This window comes from Sitophilus oryzae, unplaced genomic scaffold (genome assembly GCF_002938485.1).
Source record: "Sitophilus oryzae breed Bouriz unplaced genomic scaffold, Soryzae_2.0 scaffold_576_pilon_pilon, whole genome shotgun sequence".
Taxonomy (NCBI): Eukaryota; Metazoa; Arthropoda; class Insecta; order Coleoptera; family Curculionidae; genus Sitophilus; species Sitophilus oryzae.
Window position 1 is genome coordinate 412,685 of NW_022147169.1, and position 20,097 is coordinate 432,781.

The 20,097-nt window shown below is 33.5% G+C and overlaps 2 protein-coding genes across 2 annotated transcripts in view; one reads left to right on the forward strand and one right to left on the reverse strand.

Annotated features, from left to right (window-relative positions):
• LOC115887505 overlaps positions 1 to 11,180 on the forward strand; it is a 32,643-nt gene extending 21,463 nt beyond the window's left edge. Inside the window, exons 14-16 of the mRNA XM_030906970.1 lie at positions 694 to 817; positions 2,054 to 2,265; positions 10,883 to 11,180. Of these exons, the coding sequence (XP_030762830.1) occupies positions 694 to 817; positions 2,054 to 2,265; positions 10,883 to 11,014 (468 nt within the window). The 3' untranslated portion in view covers positions 11,015 to 11,180. The remainder of the gene's footprint in view (positions 1 to 693; positions 818 to 2,053; positions 2,266 to 10,882) is intronic.
• Positions 11,181 to 12,036: 856 nt separating this feature from the next.
• Positions 12,037 to 13,376, reverse strand: LOC115887489 (retinol dehydrogenase 11-like). The gene is made up of 5 exons (XM_030906945.1): positions 13,043 to 13,376; positions 12,763 to 12,991; positions 12,548 to 12,708; positions 12,359 to 12,481; positions 12,037 to 12,303 (listed from the first exon to the last, which is right to left on the reverse strand). Exons 1-5 carry the CDS (start codon positions 13,310 to 13,312, stop codon positions 12,130 to 12,132), a joined length of 957 nt encoding a protein of 318 aa, XP_030762805.1. The 5' UTR covers positions 13,313 to 13,376; the 3' UTR covers positions 12,037 to 12,129.
• Between the last annotated feature and the right edge of the window lie 6,721 nt (positions 13,377 to 20,097).

Here is a 20,097-nt window from a genome sequence, read left to right on the forward strand (position 1 = left end):
TTTTCTAGAAATTAAATTGGAATTTACCCGGTATAGCCTACTATGTAGTTAAATTAACTATTGATCTTTAAATCAAATTAAAACTTGATCCAAAAAGTTATACAGGGTGAGACAAAAATAATATTGAGCATTGGTCACCTTTAAAAGCATGTTACTCTTTTATTTTAAATGGAACACCCAGTACATTATTCAATGGAGAATTCATATCTCTTCAAAATACTATTAAGGTCCCCCTCAAACAGAGACTTTCCTAGATATTTTCATTTACATGATTTGATCTGAGTAGATCTTTATTATTTGATAAAATCCTAAAATTTAGGGGTGGCTGTGATATATCATTTTGTGTCAGTTAAAACAAAAAAATTTCTCAGAAATTTGCCGAAAATGCAAACTTATCCTATATCAGAGAGAATTGATATGATTCTGTTAGTTGGTGAATGCAGTGTGCATATGCTGCCAAAATTTCATTTCGATATGACCGTTCTTCTTGGAGCTCCGGCGGCGTATGAGAGACGCCACCCTGTAGAGGCATAATTGTGTGCAATTAACTTATTTTGATTCTAAAGACGTAATAGTTCTATGTCCATAAAATATTGGGACACCCTGTATATATTTTTTCTTATCGCCAAATCAAACGTTTTCGAAAACAAATTTTGAATTTGCCATTGTTATTCTATTTTATTCTATTTACAGGAAGACGTTGGTTATGACTTAGAAGACTGGACGTCTCTCATATATCCTGATCCTCTACTGTCGGCTACGATAGACCTGTATTACGTCTACACCAACACAACAGCATTAAGGAAAATTGCAGCAGGTAAACAATCAATTTTAATCAAACAGTCTGTATAAGTATATGCTCAGAATGTTTGATTAAAATGTAATATGACCGTCTAAACTCAACTTGATTGACTACGATTTAACTTGTGTTCAAGTGGTATTTTAAAATAGCGAGTAGTAATTTGCCAGAAGAAAATTCTGTAGCGTTTATTAATGTTTATGTTAAAGATGATCACATTTGTAATCAAAACCAAATTTTTACATATAATTATGAATAGGAGAATACACTTTTAACAAGAACAAAGTACCTGTGAAAAGTTGCCGCAACAATGATTAATTGGATAATAATAATAACTAATTTGGAGACGACATTACGCTCATAAATTTTTTTGATCATTTATATGTCAAATTATAGTTATTTTTATTCTGTGCATGACGTTAGAAGGGTGCCTATGAAAAAGTTGCACCTTCAAAAAATAGCACAAAAAATAGTACCTTCGGTATTTTTTTTTACTTTATTCGATAGAAAATGACACCCTGAACAGTATGACATATCATATGTCAACTTTTGACATTTTCGCATATGGGTTATTTGAAATTGTAACATGCAGTTCATAACGACAATTTGACTCGATATACCAAGTGTGTCGTATTCGTAAAAAATGTTTTTTCCAAATATGCTAATGAGCCACCCTCGTTCTATTTGAAAAAATTGAGATATGATTAAAAATACGATTTGGGCATCTTTTAACCGGCCAAGACAGGACACCAAAAACATTAGACCATCAAATCTATTTTTTCAAGGCTCCTTGATTAAAAATTAGTGTTTTTAACACAGCCATGGCACTCTAGATTGAAATTTAAAATTCAATTTGTTTTTAAGCGATTATGTCAAAAGTTGACATATGATATGTCATTCCATTCAGAGTGTCATTTTCTATCGAATAAAGTAAAAAAATACCAAGGGGGCTATTTAAAAATTAAAAGTTGTAGCCATTTCCGGTGAAACAGGAAGTGGCCAAAAACAACAGAATACGTCAATCAACCTTAATTTATGTCATATACTAACGTACGAAATTCTCGTTTTTTATCTGAAAAAATAAGAAAGTTATAGGGGTGAGCTTCAGGAAAAAGGGATGTATTTCAGGAAAACATTTTAACTTCTACAAGGTGGCTACAGAAAATAGAAGAGCAAAGGAAATATCAATGATAAAACTATCCAGGTATGAGGAATATCCGATTGTTTTTAAATTATATTTTCGCTTCTTTCCAGGTTTCCTATTGAAGAAAATTCTCTCCGACACTGAAGACAAAATTAACGGCACCATCGATCCTTCAACCAGAAAAATGTTTATATACTCCGCTCACGAACTGAACGTAGCCAATATGTTATTGACACTTGGAGTTGAAATCCACATGGCTCCTCCATACGGATCGTACGTGCTCTTCGAACTCCACCTAATCGATGGTGTCTATGGAATAAAGGTATAATTGTTGATTGAAAAAATAAAAAGACGCGCAACCTTATGGGCGATCTCGTGGCACAAAACATATCCCGTCAGCCTGTCCGATATTTAGTTTAACTCAGCGCCGCTGAGCGCTGATAGTCGTTTACAGCGCAGCGTAAAAAGAAAACTGTACAGTAGTTCTGCTTTCAGTCGACAGAGTGAATGGCAGGAGACAGTGCTGCGAAAACTACGGATTAATCCGTTGATTTACAGATTTTGGGTGCAGTACGTTAATAATACGGATTTTTTTTATCGTTAAACAATTTAATATTATATTATATGATTAAACAAAGAAGAGTCAAATTTGGCTTGGAAATGAAGATCGCTGTTATTTCATATGTAAGATACTATGGTAAATGTTAATCATCGTCATTTCCAAGCCAACTAAACGACTTTTTTCGATCATACGAAATATTCAGTACCTATAGAAGAATTTATATTTTTGTTGTTTATTCTATGTTTAACACGAATAAATGTTCAATACATAAACGCGGATTTTTAATCCAATGACATTTTCGTCAAACGTATTACAGATATTAGGTACACATTTTAATATGGCAACACTGTCGTTTTCAGTTCCACGAATTAGAAAAAACAGTGACTAAAGACTACAAGGACTAATAACACCCGAGACCAAATTGTTGCCATACCACCAAACAGTGCTCTGGCACATATTTATTTTAACTTAGCTACTTGAAAAGATATTTATATTTTTGATAAATGTTTTGACTACAGCACATATATATCAAGTACATATAAGATCAGAAAAATAATTATCGAATTCAATAAGAAAACTAAGAAAGCGCTAAAAAGGTGGAGTGGACTGTTTATTTACCTATAAAACGTAACCTGGCTCTTTCTTATAGCTGCGGCTTTTACACTTGAAAGGCTGAACAACTAATCACCATTGTAAAAAGTTTATACAAAGTTCACTACGCACAAACTATTAAAAATCGATAAAATTTTCGCTCATGGCCAGCTGACGACTAATTTGTTACAACCAAAAAATGGCGTCTAAAATCACAAATTCTGCTGCAGCCCGTATAACGGCCTTACATGTCCTTGTATTCTTTAGTCATTGAGAGAAAATAAATGTTTTATGTGTTGGCCGCAGAACGATTGGTGGCACCACCGTACAGCAATTGAGACGTTAAGGGGAAATCAAATCAGCCTTGTCACGAATTCGCCCATTAGGTTGCGTATCTTCCTAATTCCTTCAATCAACGGTATAATACATAAATATAGTCTGGTTCGGCGATACAATACATAAAAATGTAAACTAAAGTTATAATGACAAATTTTAAAAATTCAATTGCCTAAAGCCGAGGACAGACCTGACGAATGTTACTATTCGTTCGCATTGCAGCCATTCGCAGCGGGTGGCGTGATACATTTGACCGAATACTTTTTTTCGTTAACGTTTCCACTGTTCGCACTCTTTCCACTTCATGCATTTTTTCCGATACGTCCACACTGCACTGCAACGTTTCCAATCATTCGAGGCTCGTATTTTTCTTTGATCACTTTTGCCATAAAAAGTTGGAAAGCATTCTTTCGCGCTGAACCCTGTCGTCGCGGCCTACATTCGCTGCGAATGCACGTCAGCTGACAAAGATTTCCTCGCGAATACGAACGAATGGTAGATAACATTCATCAGGTGTGTCCTCGACTTAACAGACTTACGAACACAGACCTCAGTAATCTGCGTAGATAGTCATATGAATTGTATGACGAGCTTATGGAACTGGAAATGGCTGAAAACACAGATATAGTGGGATTTGCAAATGATATTGCTGTTGTGGCAACGGCAAGTAAAACAGAACAACTGGAGATTGAAGTAAACGATAGTTTAGATAGAATACACCGTTGGCTGAAGATGAAAAATTTGCAACTGTCTGTCCATAAAACAGAGGCTGTACTGATAACGGATAAGCGATCTTTTACGTATCCAAAGATTGTGTTGGATGGGACGGAAATCAAATGGTCTAAAAGCCTCAGGTATTTGGGAGTGCAAATTGATAAAAAGCTGAATTTCAAAGAACACATACATGCAGTAGTGGTAAAGGCTCAGACAACAGTGGCTAAATTAGCAAGAGTAATGCCATACATCGGAGGTCCAAGGCAGGAGAAAAGGATACTTTTAAATGAAGTGGTCCACGCCAGTATTTTGTACGCCGCTCCAATATGGGCAAAGGCACTGGAGGTTAAAAAAGAAAAACAGAATCTTCTATCAGTTCAGTGACGGAGTGCCTTGAGAGTTGTTTCTGCCTACAGAACTGTAGCGGAACAAGCGGTATTCGTAATCGCAGGTATACCACCAATAGACCTGGTAGTAAAGGAAAGGGCTTATATATATGATCAGAAAACTAGAGGAAGAACAGATAAGGCTGATATCAAAAATGAAGCGAAGGAGATATTACATTAACTGTGGCAAAGAAGATGGAATGAGGCGTACGGTGGAAAATGGACACATATGTTAATCCCGAATATAAGAAGATGGACTGAACGAAAACACGGACAGGTAGACTATTATCTTTCCCAGATACTTAGCGGTCACGGAGCTTTCGAACATTATTTATATCGTTTCAAGAAAAGAGCTAGTGCGGCCTGTAAATATTGCAGCAGTGCCATCGACGATGTCAGTCATACCATGTTTGAATGCTCGGCCTGGGAACCAGGTAGATTAAAGATCAAAGGAATTTTTAAGGTACGTTTTAAAAAAGAAAACCTAATACCATCTATTGTGGAGGACGAAGATATATGGGAGGCTTTCGTGGCGTTTATATCAAAAATTCTACGACAGAAGGAACTGGATCAACGGAGGGTTGAAGAATGACCAAAGTGTAACGTAGAGAGGGGCATCTGCGCCGAAGGCATCTGCGCAGTTTGTCAACCAAACAGGGTGGATTTTTTTTAGTCGGTAGGAATCCGGCACACATCGGTCGCTAGAACAACAGACCAGGCGTCTAAGATTTTTTTACCATCCTCAGAAAAAAAAGTCATATGAATTGAGGCATCAAGTTGCAAAACCCGTCTGATCCATTTTTTTCCAAAAAATGGCCTCTTCTCTTCTTCTTCTTCATACGTTAGGATCAAGTCCTGTGTTGTCTTCAATAGTCCTCTAAGAACAGTGGGGATGATGAAGACCAGCTTTCATACCATCTTATAGGTAGTCGTCCCGGCGGTCGAGGCGTGTTGGGTCTTTTCTCTTTAGCAATTTTCGCTAACCGGTCGTTTGGCATCCTGTCCACATGGTATCTCCATTCTCTTCTCCTGTTTCTTGCCCATCTGACTACATCCTGTACTTCACATGTTTCCCTTATATCCTCACTTCTTTTCCGGTCATATAAGGTATATCCTGTGGTTGATCTTAGTGTTCGCATTTCTGTTGTTCTTAGGAGCCGTTTTGTTGTTGTGTTCACTGCTCTAGTCTCTATCGCATATATCATAACTGGTCTCACGAAAGCCTTATAAATTCTAACTTTGTTTCTGACGCTCATATATTTATTTCGCCAAATTATATCCCTTAAATATCCTGATATTAGTAATGCCTTTGTTGTTTGGGTTTTTACTTCCTCTTTGGGATTCCTAGTGCTTGTTATATTTGCCTCTAGATATTTAAATAACATCACTTGTTCTACACTCTGATCATAGATTGCGAGTTTGCATCTTCTAGGCCAGTGATTCCCAAAGTGGTCCAGGTGGACCCCCAGGGGTCCACGGGAGACTTGCTGGGGGTCTACGTAGGCGTGAACAAAAAATGGGGGTCCATAAGATGTTAATGGGGGTCCACGAAAATTTATCTGCTTTTGATAGTAAAGAGCAAAAATGTAAGCATAGTTTTTATAAGGGCCTACCTACATTGTTTTAAGTACCTATCTAAGCAGATAATATTTTAATAAGGCAAGCGACTGTTACTTGTCCAAACTTGCGTATTCGATATTACGTACAATTTCGTGTACAGACTTGCAAAGCGCTATCCGCCCGACAATGCTTAATGCTTGTTCAGACATGAACTTGATCACCACTATAAATACTTGATGCCAAAGGCAAACGCATTCATTTGTTTCCGGAATTTCGAAAAAAGGCGGAATTTGGAAAAAAGTTGTGAGAAAATTTATATCTGTGTTTGCTAGTGCCGGAGAAAAGTAAGTAACCTACCTTTTTTTTTGTTATAGTACTTAAGTATTTTGTTTACGTGTACTAGTCGGTTGATCACAACGGCCTGTATAGATAGGTAACTTAGTAACTTACAGATATTTTAATTGTCCTCTTTCGATTTGAAGACAAACACAGCACGTTTTATTCAATTGTTTTTCACGAGAGAAACACTGCCTCTCTAAAAGGCCGAATAAGCAATATTGCAGAGCAATTAATTTTGTAATTTTCTTTGCAAATAACTACTAATTTTATAAAACAGTAATTTCATAATCATTTTAAATTGGTTTTGAAGTAACTATTTTATCAAAACTATTCCTTTTCGGAAAGAGCGAGCGGTGCGCGGGCGACGGGAAAAGGGCGGGGCTTGACTTCGATGCCAGTTTGTCACGTTTTAACAATGAAGCCGCAGACAAAAAAATACGCAAATACACGGAGCGCGTGAACTCATTGATTTAATAAAATGTTAGTTATCGTTTTATGGACAATTTTGGGATTTCGACTTTTTATTTTTCCTACACAAATATGATCAGTATTCGATACTGAGTACACCAATTTTTATTTATACTATTAAAAATTAGTGGTAAATTATGTACTTTAAAATTGATACCGTTTTGTGAAAACGTCTGTATTTGTCTCAGCGGTTTATTAGTTGGTCCCTTTACAAGCCGTAATTCTATTTCCGCGTGCTGACAAAGGCTGCGGTGTGATACCTATATTCAGAAAAAACTTGGTTACTAAAACATTTTTTTTACAGGTAAGGTAACTGACACGAAACATGGCTACAGCAAAGAAAAAATGTCGACAATATAGTATCGATTATTTGAAATATGGTTTTGTTCCATCAGAGGCAGACAAACAATTGCCCATGTGCCTATTATGCAACAAAGTTTTGAGCAATGACTCTATGAAACCATCAAAGCTCGAAGATCATCTAAAAAGGTGTCATACTGATAAAATAGGTAAAGATTTAAAATATTTTCAAACATTGAAAGAAAAATATGGAAAGAGACCCACCATGCACAGTATGTTCGCTTCAACATCTCAAAGTAACGATGATGGCTTGCGGGCATCTTACAATATCTCATTACTTATAGCAAAATCTGGAAAACCGCACACTATCGGAGAACAATTAATTTTACCCGCTGTTGAAGAGGTTTTAAAAACTGTTTTGCACAAATCTCCATTTGACGTACTAAAAAGAATTCCATTAAGTAACAATACTGTACAAAGACGCATTGATGAAATGAGCTCTGATATCGAAAGCTTTTTGTGCAATCATCTGCAAAAAACTCATTTTTCTATACAACTGGACGAGTCAACGTTACCCAGTAATGAAGCATTACTATTGGCATATGTCCGATTTATTGTTGAGGAAGAAATTCACGAAGAATTGCTATTTGCCAGAACTTTGGAGACTGACACTAAAGGCGAATCAATATTTAATGTCCTGAGTAATTTTTTTACGGAAAAATCGATCCCATTTACAAACATTATTTCAGTGGCAACAGACGGAGCTCCTGCAATGGTCGGGCGATATCGTGGGTTTATAAGTCATCTCAAAAGAATTATACCAGGACTTACAGCTATTCATTGCGTAATCCACCGACAACATCTTGTGGCAAAACATTTAAGTGACAGGTTGAACCAATCTCTTCATTTTGTAATAAAAGCTGTCAACAAAATCAGAAGCAATGCATTGAATACGCGTTTATTTGCTCAATTGTGCGACGAAAATGATGAAGACTTCCAACGACTGCTCTTACATACTGAAGTACGCTGGTTGTCGAAAGGTGCATGCTTAACGAGATTTTACTCTGTTTTCGATTCCATATTAGAGTTCTTAGAAAGTAGAGATCCAGATTTAAAAGAAAACTTGATCAAATTCAAAGCAGACATTGCGTATTTGACAGATTTGTTTAAAAAATTTAATGATATTAACTTGCAGTTACAAGGGGACAGCCTGAATTTAATAAAAACAAAGGGGATAATTTCGGCTTTTCTTGGGAAATTGAAATTTATGAAGCAAAACATTAGTCGGCGCGAATTCTCTCAATTTCCAAACTTGTCGCAGGTAGAATGTATTGATGAGGATATCCATACCTACAGTCAACATTTAAGTGCTCTGCATGATGACTTCAAAACCAGGTTTGAAGATATACTGACGATGGATATACCACCATGGATCATAAATCCATTTGATGAAACGGAAGTGGCCAATGTTGTATTACAAGAGGAGCTGCTCGAGCTAAGCACTAATGAGGAGCTGAAGGTGAAATTTAGAAAAGGCTACCCAACATTTTGGCTGCAAGCAGAAATACCCGAAAAATATCCTGGACTGTGGGAAATCGCAAGGAAATTTTTAATAGCTTTTCCCTCGTCATACCTTGTCGAAAGGAGTTTTAGTGCCGTTACAAACCTCTTAACAAAAAAAGGAGCAAATTAAACATCACAGAGCGGGGGGATTTGCGGTTATTGCTCACAAAAATAAAGCCAAACATTGATCGTTTGCTGACACTCCATCAGATACATCCTTCCCATTAATTAAAATTATGACCTGAACCTATATTACCTTAATATTTTTTCTTGTAATTCTATTCTTTTAATAAATAAAGTGATATAAAATGTACCATTTTTCGTTTTTATTTTACATATCGGAATATAGGGACAGAACTCAGAAGTGACACAATTTTTATTTTTTGGCGACTTTAAGAATGTGGTAGAAATGTAGCAGCAGGGGGTCCACCGAAACCAGTAAAATTTTGAAAGTGGTCCACGAGAAAAATAAGTTTGGGAACTACTGTTCTAGGCTCTCTAGATATTTTAAGGGATTTTTTTTTTCAAGGATATTTGCATGTTAAATAGTTTTGCCGTTTGTTGGAATTTATATATAGTAAACGCCACGAATGTTTGAGAGTGATTCATCGGTCACTACCATGTGAACTAATCTGTTCAAGGTCACATAAAACTTAATTCCAGTGCCGTGGTGTTTCAGGTCATATAATAATCAATATATAATCTGTTGTAATTTGTTGTTTTAACTGTCAAAGTCTTGTCAAAGCATATATTTGGTTATAAATATAAAATGGAATGCCCCATTAGTCGCACTGCAAGCACACCAATGGACTGACACACAAAAACGAATCAATCAAAGAAACGTGATATAGTATCGTCTTTGTCAATCACGCTAACATTTTAGAATAAGTAGGAGGAGCGCAGGCAGATGATTAGACCGGGCCTTTCAAAACCTACGTCTGCGGTAAAAATTTACGTTTTTAATGTAAAAATGATAGCGCGCGTGTCGATTCTAACTTCATCAAGCGATGAATCACTCCCAAACATTCGTGGCGTTTACACTAGAAGCTTTTGTAAGTTATCTTCGTCTTCAGATATGAGTACTGCATCGTCAGTATAGCATATTATTTTTATTTCTTCTAGTCGATATCTTTTCCCCGCTTACTTTACTTCGTTTATGATTTCGTCCATTACAATGTTGAACAGGGTTGGGCTTAATCTATCTTCTTGGCTGGTTCCGGTTGTCACACCTATTTTTCTGCTTAGTTTATTGGCCGCTCTTACATATGCATAGTTCTCGGTATTCAACTCTTCGATAACTTTTATAATATTCGACTGAATTCTCTTTTTCATTCAAAAAAAAAGAAGAAACGGAGAAAAAAAGGCCTAATAACATATATATTAATAGTGAACCCTGAAATCTACATAAACATAATCCCAAACTGCAGTAAAAGTCGCCTATTCCTGTAATTTACTACAAATTACGCTGCTGCAGCAAAATCCGCGTTATCCACTTATGTTTGCTTTTTATTGCCATTATTTTTACAAATCCCGCATTTTTTCATAAGCTTTTTACACAAGTTACTATTGACGTCTTTTCAAATCCTTACTTAATTTTAATAAAATGGTATATTTAATAAATCAAGTTAGAATGCAAATACCGTATGAACGAAAAAAAACGGCGTCTAGTTGGCTAGAAAATGACAATCGATGGTATTTCGCATATAAAATCACAGCGTTCGTCATTTCATAGCCATCACTGACGCCGTTTTTTCTTGATCAAAATGTATCAAAACCCGAAATATGCATCATACTGCAACAAAACCCGCCTTATCCGAATTATTTTTGTTTTTTCTGTTTAAAAATTAAATATTAATATTTATTTCTAGAAAAACGAGATATAAAACAATGATACCACTCAATGAACACGTTTTTTTTTGTAAATTAATGCTTCAAACATTTGCTAAAACAATTTTTTGCTTATTATATATCTAAACAACGTTTGTGGGATAAGGAGGGTTTTGCAACTTGACGCCTCAATTAAAAAAAATATGCAATTTTGTCAGTTAGATAATTTAACAAAAACAAGCAATGAATACTTTAAAATTTCTATAGTAACAAATATCAATCTATTGTTTTAGTTATTCTACCAATTCTACGAAGAAGATGATCCAGTGGCTTTCTCCCTATCTGGTTGCGACGAATTCTGTCCCTACGACGATTTTTACAGCCTGGTAGAAGATTATATACCAACAGACGACGATTGCACATAAATAGAATTATAATAGCATATACCATAAACCACAACATATACCATATGATTGAAAAAGAACGACGTCAAGTTTCCTTAAAAATTATGATTTATTACATGTCGAAGGTTACTTGCCGTCGGTTTTTTTGATCAGATGGTACTTAACCTATTTAAAGCATATATCACAGGAAAAGCTACATTACGTTTATCTAAAATATCTTGTAAGAAAATCAATAAAAAAATAGAGAGCAATGGAAACATCTTATTTTATTTCAACACCTTGAGTGTGATGTATGTTTAGAAATCCAGCAAATAATATATTTATTAAAATATGCAGTATGCCCTCCAATTGTCTTTACAAGAGAAACATTTTTTTTATTATTGTCATTTTGAGAAAAATGCAAGAAAGAAGGAATTTTATGTTAGTATCAGAACTTATATTCGACAATAAGCTCCATAAAAAGCTTAAAAAATTAATAATTTTTAAATAAATTACGTTCGGGCTGTGGTTCCGGTTTATTTTTGATTGATGCCCCCTAACGGACAAACGAAGCAGGTAGTCGTTTTGTTCACGGAATATTGGAACTCCCTGTATATTTTGTAGGTCTGCTAAATAAATTCTCCAAAAAAGATCTCCCAAAAACTATGCGATGTAGCATTTTTTTGCAAGAGACAAAAAATATATTAAATACTAGAGGGACAATTTTAGGAAAAGAAAATCTATCGTCGAGGGAGTTGGAAAATATTAATTTATACTAAAATTTATGTAGGGATAGGGGTAGTTTTCACTTCTCCCGTGCTTTTTCTTGATTTTTGTGAAAGCTAAAAGGAATAAGCACTTAGAAAAATATAGACACCCAAAATATCATTCAAATCGGAATAACGGCTCTTAAAATATCTAAAAAATGTGTTATTTTTTTAAATTTTGTGCCCGCTAGAGTCCACAGAATATTGGGACACCCTGTATGTATAAGGAGATGATATCTAGTTATAAATCATCTTTTATCTAAAAATAAGTCAATAAAACAGTTCAATTCAATTCAATTTATTATTTAAATTTACAGATAAACAAATATAAATAAAATATACAACATTACACCCTAAATAATAACTAAATAACAACTCCCATCCATTTGTTCATTGGTTCTTTATAACACTTGAAATCATATTTTCAGATTCACTCCATAGATCTCTTGCTAATTTATCAAAAAATATGATTCTACTGTTGTACAACATACAATCCCGATAAATTAAACCACTTTCTTGGTCTAAAGTTGGCTCAGTAGCGCAATAGATGACTGTTTGAGCTCCCTGAAAGTAAAATTCATTAAATTTATCATAATGATATAAAATTTAAAAAAAATACCTGTTTAGGACTTCGCATAAACAGAAAGGCAACTGGAGCAAAGAAATAATGATACCATCTAAAGGAATGCCGAAATAGTCCGGTATATACCCAGCCAGGACATACTGCATATACACTGATTTCCTAAAGAATCAATATATCATTTAAAACAATTTAAGTAACTGTATACTAAAATTATAACCAAATTACCTTATCTTTAGTTCTTCTAGCTAATTCTTGAGCAAAATAAACATTGGCAAGCTTCGAGTTAGCGTACAAATTCACCTTCTGTTCGAAATTAAACTTTTTTATAGCATTAAGATCGACTTTACCCTTTTCAAGTAGGGAAGAGGTGACAACCACTATTCTCCCTATATGTCAAACAGTCTATTTAGAAAACTATAACACACTGGTATTCATTTTACCTTTAGCTTTTGCAACAAGATCTTCAAGCAAAAGCGTCAAATAAAAATGGCCCAAATGATTAACACCGAAATGAATTTCAAAACCGTCTTGTGTTTTTAATCGGTCTGATCTTCGATACGCCACTCCCGCATTATTAATCATAATATCTATTTTTGAACAGCTTTTCCTTACTAAAGAAGCAAATTCTTTCACTGATTCCAGAGAGCCTAGATCGATAGCCATGGGGATCTAAAAACCACACTTAAAAAATGTTTACATTTAAGTTTTTGATATTATTACCAAATCTGGAGTGTTTTCCAGAGATTCTTGTAATTTCGTGATAGTTAAATTCGCCTTCTCCATAGTTCTGCAGGCCAAAATCACTTGAGCACTCCTGGAAGCCAATTCTTTGGCCACTTCATATCCTATGCCGGAATTTGCTCCAGTAATAAGAACCGTTTTTCCATCTAATTTAACTTTGTTGAGACATTTTCCCCATTTTCTTTCTCTGTATTTTCTAATTACAACTAGTAATAGAAAAGGAAGTATGTATACAGCTAATCGGTACATTTTTTTATATTTGAAACACAGAACAAATTGGAAACTGTTTTAGAAATCTTAGGTTAGAAAAATCAAAACAAAAAGTCAATATAGGAAGGGGTCTGAATATCGATTTTTACAGTTATCGATACTCTTATAGAAACCTTATAGAAACATTAAAAATATTAACGATATTAATTTCTTTTTATTTCATTAGCTGCTCGCAATACAAAAAAGTAATTAATGGGGAAAAATGGAGACATTTTTGTACTTTTTAATAATTTTTAGTAGTGGTCCCTTACCGTTTTCCAAAAAATAATAAAATTTTCTAAAACTGTTGCATTTTTCATAGCTAATAGTTTTTAACATCTAGTTATATTATATTAATATTATTTCTACTCAAAATCAGTTCTCATATATCGCAAAAATATATAAAACCCAATTTTTTAAAGTGAAAACTTTTTATCAAAAATGACATCATATTATAAGTCATTTATCTATGATGACATAATAAATTTTAGTAATTAATTAATATACAAGGTGTGTTTTAAAAGTATGATAAAACATATAGTTTAGACTTTGAGTTTAGAGCTCTGGTTTAGAGCTTTTTGGTATACAGTGTGTTTCAACAAACATGTGCCATCTTTCGTGCGGAGATTTCTCATATAAAAATAATATTTATTTTTGATATCAACATATGTCCGATTCTGCTTTGTTTCGTACACGATTTATTATAATTTTCTTCCAAGTACTTTTAGCGTTTCGAATGAAATTTTGAGGAAAGAAGTTACTATATAAATGCGACATATTTTAATGCTAAAAAATTGTTGACATATTCGCCCGAGACGTGCATATGGGTTCTCATTTTATATGTAAAATTATATGGGAAATGTCATCGATCGTCATTTCCAAGCCAACCGGACGCCATTTTTTTCGATCATACGGTACAATAAGATAAAAACACGGCTTAAGCGATGGCTATAGGAAAAGGAGATCGCTGTCATTTTATATGTAAAATTATATGGGAAACGTCATCGATGTTCATTTCCTAGCCAACTAGACGCCGTTTTTTTTTTTCATATAATTTTGTTTCAATCATACGGTAGTACCTATTACTACCGTAGTTATTAGAAGTTTTATTTAAAACCTGTGATTTATAACAAAAATCAAATACGTTATGAACAAAAAAGTTTTTTTTTTAAGTTATTTTATTTTTTGGAGTATGATTTAATTAGTCTTTTAATTAACTACAACTTCTTAGTAACTAACATTGTTATTAGGTATTAATTGCTTTTTGATGATACTTTTTCGTGACAGAATAGTATCTAACAAAATCAATTAGGTTCCTACATGAATTCACCAAAGAATTTATTTTATCAATCAATTTTCATTCCCTCTTAAATTCTTAAAAGAATATGTGTTGGATTAAGCTTGTTTTGTCATGTATAATATTAAATATTTCTATACGGTCAATAAATGGACAAAACCATAGGCCTGAAGGTTTGTCTCTTGGAAAGCAGCAGTCGCAACTGCATTTAAAATGCTCGCCAGTTATCACTAATGCGATAGTTGAAATGATAATTCAGTATTCCATATGGAGAAACACTCCCCACGTTGTAATAATAGATGAGCATATCAATTCAGGTATGTAGAATATAGAATATAGAATGAGTGGAAGGAGGTTAACCGCGACCTTAAAGATCTATTGATTTCATCGTACAATCTATAACTCATTATATGTACGCATCTTCCTGTTGTAGAGGGGACAGGGTATTTTCCCATCCTCCTGTGACAACAGCTGTTCATCCGAGGAGTAGACATCTACCTCCTACGAGAGTATATACCTTCCTACCGTTGAGATTTTGTGTGATGTAGGTCTTTTGGTATTTTTGCTTTTTGGTGAAGTCGTTTCTTGGTCCGGGCGGTTAAACCAAGATCACCCCCATACCCTCTGCCAGTGATACATGACCACAGACAGTAGAGAGTGCCTGGTATAACGGACAGGGTAGTCCTATCCGGCAGTTATACGTCTTGGTGCAATTTCCTGGCCACAACACTACAACCAGGTACAAGACAATGAGATGCTCCTTAGACCCAGCCCAGGTACTAGGAGCTTCCCCACCAACGACAAGGCCTCGCATCTCCTAGAGGAAGAAATAAAAACATATCAGAGGAGTTTAAATAGATAATTCATATATTTTACTATAACTTGGATCTCTTATTTCTCTCGCTGGACAAACACAAAAAAATTGATGAGGAAAAAATATACATACTTTAATTTTAGCGAGTAAGATAACATACTTTTAATGGATGGTAATTTAGATTATTGTACTGCTACTTCAATCAGAGAAAAAGGTCAAGAAATTATTGAAAATATCGAGTTTAACATTTAAAATATATTACAGTTGAGGGTTGGAACCTTTGGTGTTACACAGCAAAATAAAAACACTAAATCACCACAATACACCAAAACACTTTTACTTTTACACTGGACGCGCGTTTCACTAACCATATTAGCATCATCAGCAGATGATTATAAACTAGTTTATAATCATCTGGTCAGTTTATAATCATCTGCTGATGATACTAACATGGTTAGCGAAACGCGCGTCCAGTGTAAAAGTAAAAGTGTTTTGGTGTATTGTGGTGATTTAGTGTTTTTATTTTGCTGTGTAACACCAAAGGTTCCAACCCTCAACTGTAATATATTTTAAATGTTAAACCCGATATTTTCAATAATTTCTTGACTTTTTCTCTGATTGAAGTAGCAGTACAATAATCTAAATTACCAACCATTAAAAGTATGTTATTTTACTCGCTAAAATTAAAGTATGTATATTTTTTCGTCATCAATTTTTTTGTGTTTGTCCAGCGAGAGAAATAAGAGATCCAAGTTTGGTCCATCGAGAGGAATAATTTGAACAGAAGACATCCAACAGCTGCCAGAAGAAAATATATATATATATTTATACTGAAATAAAAAACAGTAGTATATTGTTTTATTAACAGAAATGGCACTTTTCGTGGCGAGGCTGTACGTTTGACATTCAGGCGAGCCACAAAAGTCATTTTTACTCCGAATAGATTTTTTTTCCCCAAACCAAACGCCACAAATAATTTTTTATACAATTTCAAACGTTTCAAATAATATAAAAAGATTTAAAACTAATACCTACCTTGTACAGGGTGGCGCCTCTCATACGCCGCAAGGAGAACAACAGTTTGTATTGAAATGAAATTTTGTGAGCATATGTAAGTTAATTCAGAGCACTTTTTAAAAATATAGAGAGTTCTACAGGATGTCCCCAAAAAAAGTTACATCTCAAAGTTGTATTCTTTGTAATGGAACACCCTATATATTAATTGATTTTCGGATTCTGGAAGAAAAATAAACGTGAGTTTTATAAGAGAAGTATATGACTAAAATATAAGGTTTTTGACATATTTAACATTTTCTAGAAATAGAGAACAATTTTTAAATTACAATAAAAGCTAGCTAAATTGGAATTTACCCGGTATAGCCTAATATATAGTTAAATTAACTATTGCACTTTAAATTAAATTAAAACTTGATCCAAAAAGTTATACAGGGTGACACAAAATGAATATTGAACATTGGTCCCCTTTAAAAGCATGTTACTCTCTTATTTTAAATGGAACACCCAGTATATTATTCCTATATTCAATGGAGAATTCATGTCTCTTCAAAATACTATTAAGGTTGCCTACCCCTCAAACAAAGGTTTTCCTAGATATTTTTATTTATATGATTTCGTCCTATTGCTGCCAAAAGTCACTAACATTTTTCCAAACAACCAAATTCAATCACTAACTATGTTTTGAAGCGGAGAATCGATAGCAAAAGTCATTAACTACGATTTCTGGCTATTTATGTTTTATTTTAATACCGAATAGTTACTAACTATAACATCTTTATGCAATGCAATTCATCTTTAGAGTCTTTAGACGCATTTTTCTTGGAAGTAAAAAAAGTAAGTTAGTGACTTTTGGCAGGAATGGGAGGATTTGATCTGAGTAGATCTTTATTATTTAGTAAATCTAGGTGGCTGTGATATATCTGACGTTACTTCAACATAGCTGTCTAATTATTAGTCCAACTTTAACGACTACTTATCATTTTGTGTCAGTTAAAACAAAAAAATTTCTCAGAAATTTGCCGGAAATGCAAACTTATCCTACATCAGAGAGAATTGATATAATTCTATTAGTTTTAATTTAACAATTTAAGTCTCTAGTAATTAAAATATGTTTTAAACGTGTATCTTTTTTTATTACCCTTGAGTATTTTACTCTACAATCTTTAATTTTTGTTAAATTGACAAAAGGTATATCACACAGCCACCTAGATTTCTTCAAATAATAAAGATTTACTGACGCAAAATCATAAAAATTAAAATATCTGGGAAAATCTTTGTCTGAGGGGTAGGCAACCTTAATAATATTTTGAAGACATTTTAAATTCCCCATTGAACGCCGGAAATATATAATAGGTGTTCCATTTAAAATAAAGGAGTAACTTGCTTTTGAAAGTGACTAATATTCCATATTAATTTTATCACACCCTGTATAACTTTTCGGATCAAATTTCAATTTGGTTTAACATACAATGGCTACTGTAATTAAATATCAGGCTATACAAGGTCAACTAAAATTTAAGTAGCTGTTATCAAAATTTAAAATTTACTTTTCATTTTTACAAAATGTGAAATATGTCAAAATCTTTAGATTTTAGGTATATCCTTCTTTAATAAAACTCACCTTTATTTTTTCCTAGAATGCGAAAATCAATTAATATATAGGGTGTTCCATTAGAAAAAAACACAACTTTGATGTGTAACTTTTTTGGGGACACCCTCTAAAGTTCTATATCTATACTAATATATAAAATCCTTAAGTGACTGACATACTGATTAATCACGATCCTGCTCAAACCACTCAACGTAAGAAGCTCAATTTTGGCATACAGGTTGGTTCTAGGGTGTAGAGGTTTTTTTAGTAGAGAGGGATTTTTCTAAATTCCAGTTCCAAGAGGGTAAAACCACCCCTCAAATATTACAATATTTTTTATTTAAAAAACGGTCAAATTTCCGAAAAAACGCTTAAACACGTATATTTTATTTTGTTTTTTTACATATTTTAAGATTTTTTAAAAATGTATACAGGGTTTTCGAAAAATCTGGTCATTGATTAATCACGATCCTGCTTAAAGCGCTTGACGTAAAAAGCTCATTTTTGGAAAACAGATTGACTTTAGGGTGTAGAAGTTTGATAAGAAGGGATTTTTCGAAACTCGAATTCTAAGGGGGTGAAACTATTCCTCAAATACTAAAATATTTTTTTTATTTACAAACCGGTGAGTTTTTCGGAAAAACTCTTAAACACGTATATTTTATTTTATTGTTTTACATATTTTAAGATTTTTTATAAATTTATACAGGGAGTTTCATAAAATATGACCATTGAGTAATCACGATTCTGCTTAAACTGCTTAACTTTTAAAGCTGATTTTTGGCAAACGGATTGACTATGGGGTGTAGACGTTCGATAAGGAGGGGTTTCTCGAATCTCAAATTCCAAAAGGATGAAAACGCCCCTCAAATATTACAATATTTGTTATTTAAAAAACGGTTAGTCTTCTTGGACAAGCATAATTTATTTGGTTTTTTTACATATTTTGAAATTTTTTAAAAAATCATACAGGGTGTTCCAAAAAGTAACCACGATTCTGCTTAAACTGCTTGACGTAAAAAGCTTATTTTTGGCAAACGGATTTTTTGAAAGTCAAATTCCAACGAGATGAAACTACCCCTCAAATATTACCAAGTTATATAATAATATCGCCATATTGTTTTTTCTCATGCTGACATAAATGTGAGAAAATTTTGTCCAGTTTGTATGTTAATGGAAATTCTTGCTTTGCTTTATCATCACCATTACAAATAATTAATTCGACGCGAACGAAGTCGCTGGTACACGCTAGTATTTTTATAAAATGCTCTCAGTTAACCTACATATGCTGCCAAAATTTCATTTTGATATAAACTACCGTTCTCCTTGGAGCTTCCGCGGCGTATGAGAGGCTATATATGTAATTATATATCGAGAAACTATGGTATGATTACGCTCGTTGAATTTGACACTTTATGTCAGTTTAATAATATATTTTCGTATATTTATGCTTAAGCGTTGCTTAGGCGTAAAAGTAGTTTACTTTCATGCCTAGGCGTTAAAATTACTTTTTTATATTGTCAATCGCGTCGCAATAATTAATATTTTGTGTCGTTTGAAAGACAAAAGCTAGTACTGTCCTATATTCTCTGGTTAGACAGAATATGTCTTTACAGTGTAGAAATTTTCAGGATGCAACTTTTCAATACTAAGAAAAAACATGCAGTGTTTTTATGCAAACGGAATATCTGTAAGTTTTCGAAGAAGGATGGATTGCTTTCGTCGCCATTCAATTGTGATGGTGTCTTTTTTAAGAGAAGATTTTAACCAGAGTCGATATTTGGAACAGGCAAGAATGCTCAGTAATATGATCATTAATCGTATGACAATAAAAAAGTTATTTTTTATCTAATCATACGATATATTATATTCCTTTTTTAAATAAAAATATTTCTTGCCATATAACTGCTGTTTTGTAAAATTTTCATCTTTCAAAAATAATGACAAAAGTTATGCTTGTTTACTTTTAACTTTTTGTTATTTTCAGTTTTTCATTATTTTTGAAAGCTGAAAATTTTACAAAAGAGCAGTTATATGGCAAAAGATATTTTTATTTAAATATTACA